This window comes from Ailuropoda melanoleuca, chromosome 11 (genome assembly GCF_002007445.2).
Source record: "Ailuropoda melanoleuca isolate Jingjing chromosome 11, ASM200744v2, whole genome shotgun sequence".
Taxonomy (NCBI): Eukaryota; Metazoa; Chordata; class Mammalia; order Carnivora; family Ursidae; genus Ailuropoda; species Ailuropoda melanoleuca.
In genome coordinates this window covers 12,947,111-12,949,973 of record NC_048228.1, presented here as the reverse complement: position 1 = coordinate 12,949,973, position 2,863 = coordinate 12,947,111, and the positions used below count along the sequence as shown (strand labels likewise).

General features: G+C 63.6%; 1 protein-coding gene across 1 annotated transcript in view; it reads right to left on the bottom strand.

The window, feature by feature from the left end:
* IGSF21 (immunoglobin superfamily member 21) overlaps positions 1-2,863 on the bottom strand; it is a 277,720-nt gene that overhangs the window by 271,774 nt on the left and 3,083 nt on the right. The window contains exon 2 of the mRNA XM_019807625.2: positions 2,629-2,682. Within this exon, the coding sequence (XP_019663184.1) occupies positions 2,629-2,682 (54 nt within the window). The remainder of the gene's footprint in view (positions 1-2,628; positions 2,683-2,863) is intronic.

The window sequence follows — 2,863 nt, the reverse complement described above, 5'->3', positions numbered from 1 at the left end:
GGAGAGAAGTGGCAGGGCCACTGGCTGGGGCCTTAGGCTCGCCCTAACCGGGCCTGCCCACCCGCTACTCTTGGCCGAGAATTTCCCGGGGCCAAAGGAGGCAGGGCCAAGAACTACTCTCCCATACCTCCACCTCCCCCCCGCCCCCGCCGGTGCCCTCTCTTGCGGGCCACTGCACAGGCTCAATTGCAGGAGTTCCTTCCCAGAAGTGCCCATGCAGGGGAATCTGGAGCCTGAAGATTTGCAAACGCCTCGGGGCGCTCCTTGGTGATCAGGGAGAAGAGAGAAATGTGGGCTTCTCCACTGCAGAGTCATATTGGGGAAGGTGAGTTAGGGGCAGAAACTTACGGCCCAGCCAGTCTTGTGTGCAGTGGAGTCCTTTCCCAAAGCACAGACCCACCTCTCCAAAGTTGAGCCCTTTTGTCTGCGACCCTTAGGGGCACAGCAGGCGAGGGCACGCTAGCCATGCCCCTACTTAGTAGTGACTGCCATCGCCTCCCCCCACCCCCGACAACTGGCAGGCATGTCTCGGAATGCCTGCCCTGGATTCTACCCTCTCCTCCCTCCCAGGCAGTCCCTGGCAGGTGGCCCGGCTAAGCCAACTGCCAGGTGCACAGCTCTTGGTCATAGCCTGGAAGGGCGCCCTCCTCCGGCAAGCTGGCCTTTTGCATCGCCTGCTGACCCTTTTCGTACCCCCGCCCCCTCGTGGGCACAGACTTGGAAGGGCAAGGAGGGACCCCACCCTCAAGCACTCTCTCTTCCTCTGCGGAGAAGAGAGCTCCCCGGTGGCCCAGAACCCTTGCCTGCGCCCCAGGCTGGGAAAGTTTCCCCTCTGTGATCAGGGTCGGCGCTCTTTCTCCACCCTGAGCAGAGGAGATCGAGGCTACGCCAGCTCTCCCTGCCCAAACACGCTCACCCTCGGCGCCCGAGCCCCCTGCTCCCCGCAGCCTGCTGGGGCGGGCAAGAGGGGCGGAGGCGCCGGGATGGGTCAGCTCTCCGCAGCCCTGCAGCCCAAAGAACGCCGCTCGTGGGTTCTGGGGAGAGCTCTCAGGGTGGGGTCCGGACCGAGCTGGGTTTCCCAGCGTAGCTTTAACCATCAGTCGCCAACCCCACCGAGTCTGTTCTGCACATTCTGGGGGGGGGAAGGGTGCTCCCCTCCTGCCCCCACCCCCATTCCCTTCTCCCTGCGATGTCCAGGTGAGGGCTCCAGTGCCTTTCAACAAAGCCCGGTTCCCAGCGGTGGAACCCGGGCCCCCTCTCCCATATAATCTTTCCCTCTAGAGGCATCCGACGGAGGGAGCCCTCACCGCAAAGTTGGGAGGAGATTCTGATCCACTTTGGAAAGTCTCTTGCTCCAAGGGTAGGGGGACAAAGTACCGGGCTGACATTTCTTCTGGGTTACACAGCCCCTCCCCCGCCCTCTGTCAGCAAGACCACCATTCAGGCTCAAATTCTGCAGCTTCTCCCATCTGCAGACCCAGCACTCTCCAAGGACCTCCGGGCGGGGTTATTTTAGGGGGGCACCCCTTCCTGGCAGGCACTCTCAGAGCCTGGTGAGGCACCTCGCCGTACGGCAAGGCAAAGTCCAGGACAGAGTTGACCCCCTGCCTTGATCACTCAGCTGGGCTTGGGGCTGAGATCCTACTGGCTACGATGGCTACTTTTTGGCACCCCGTACCTCCCTCCCCCTTCACGGTGGAGCCAGGCTGTGACTCCAGAGGGGCTGGTTCTAGGCACTCAGGTTTGGCGCTAGGCTCGTGGGGAATCCAGGACAACGACCCTCTGGTCTTGGCACCCGCGGCTCTTTGCTGGTCCCGCCTCCATCCTGCTTGCGCTTGTAGCCCAGGTGTCGGCTCACTGCCGGAAAGGTGCCTGGGTCGCCACGATAAGCTCCCGCACCATTTAAGACCCACCAGGCGGCGGCGCCGGGCGCGAGGCACTGAGGCGGCTGCGAGCCCTGGACCCCGGAGCTGCGGAGCCACCGATCGCTTGCTCTGGGGACCCCTGGTTCAGCCTAGCCGGGACCAAGTCCATGCGGGACACACACATGGCTGCTCACACCTCCTCTGCCCCCGGACGCATCCATATCTCCCTCTACACTAAAACCACACGCTCCATCGCACGCACGCACACTCCCGGCCCATGAAGCCACACAACCACCGCGCGCCTACACCTCCACACACCCCAGATCCACGCACACTCCTGCCCAAGTGTCACATTCCCCCCTCCTATGCACACACGCTCCCCCCACACAGCAATAGTCATCCGCTGCCACACACCCCTAAAGGGACCCGCACACTTGAGACCCGCGAGAAACGCCACACCTCACATACTCACCACCCTTCAACACGCTCACACATACAATGACACAATCTCTCACACTTCACACCTCACCGAGAAGCTGGCACCCGCTCACACCCCCCAACACTCTGGCTCACTCTTTCTCACAGGCACACCTTCTCCGTGGAACTGACATAGACACTCAAACACCCCATCTGCACACTCACATCTCTAAATACACTCCCGCACCCTCTGCGCACACAGCTCCTTCCCGGACACCCTCACCCATAGACGCAACAAAGGCACACGCTCTTACACACACGCACACGCACACACCCTGGCACAGACCCTCGAGCGCTCTCTCCGGAGGAGACCTCCTCCCTCCGTCGCCGAGCCGAGCGACTGCGCGGACCCGCACGCCAGAACCGGTGCTCGCACCCCGAGCCTCTCCCGGGCGCCCCGGGCCCGCGCCCTTCCCCGGCGGCCCGCCCCCGCGCGCGTCCCCCAGCCGGTCCGGCCGGGGGCCCGCGCACTCACCGCGCGCCAGGTCCAGGATCGCGGCGAGCAGCAGGCAGACGCAGCC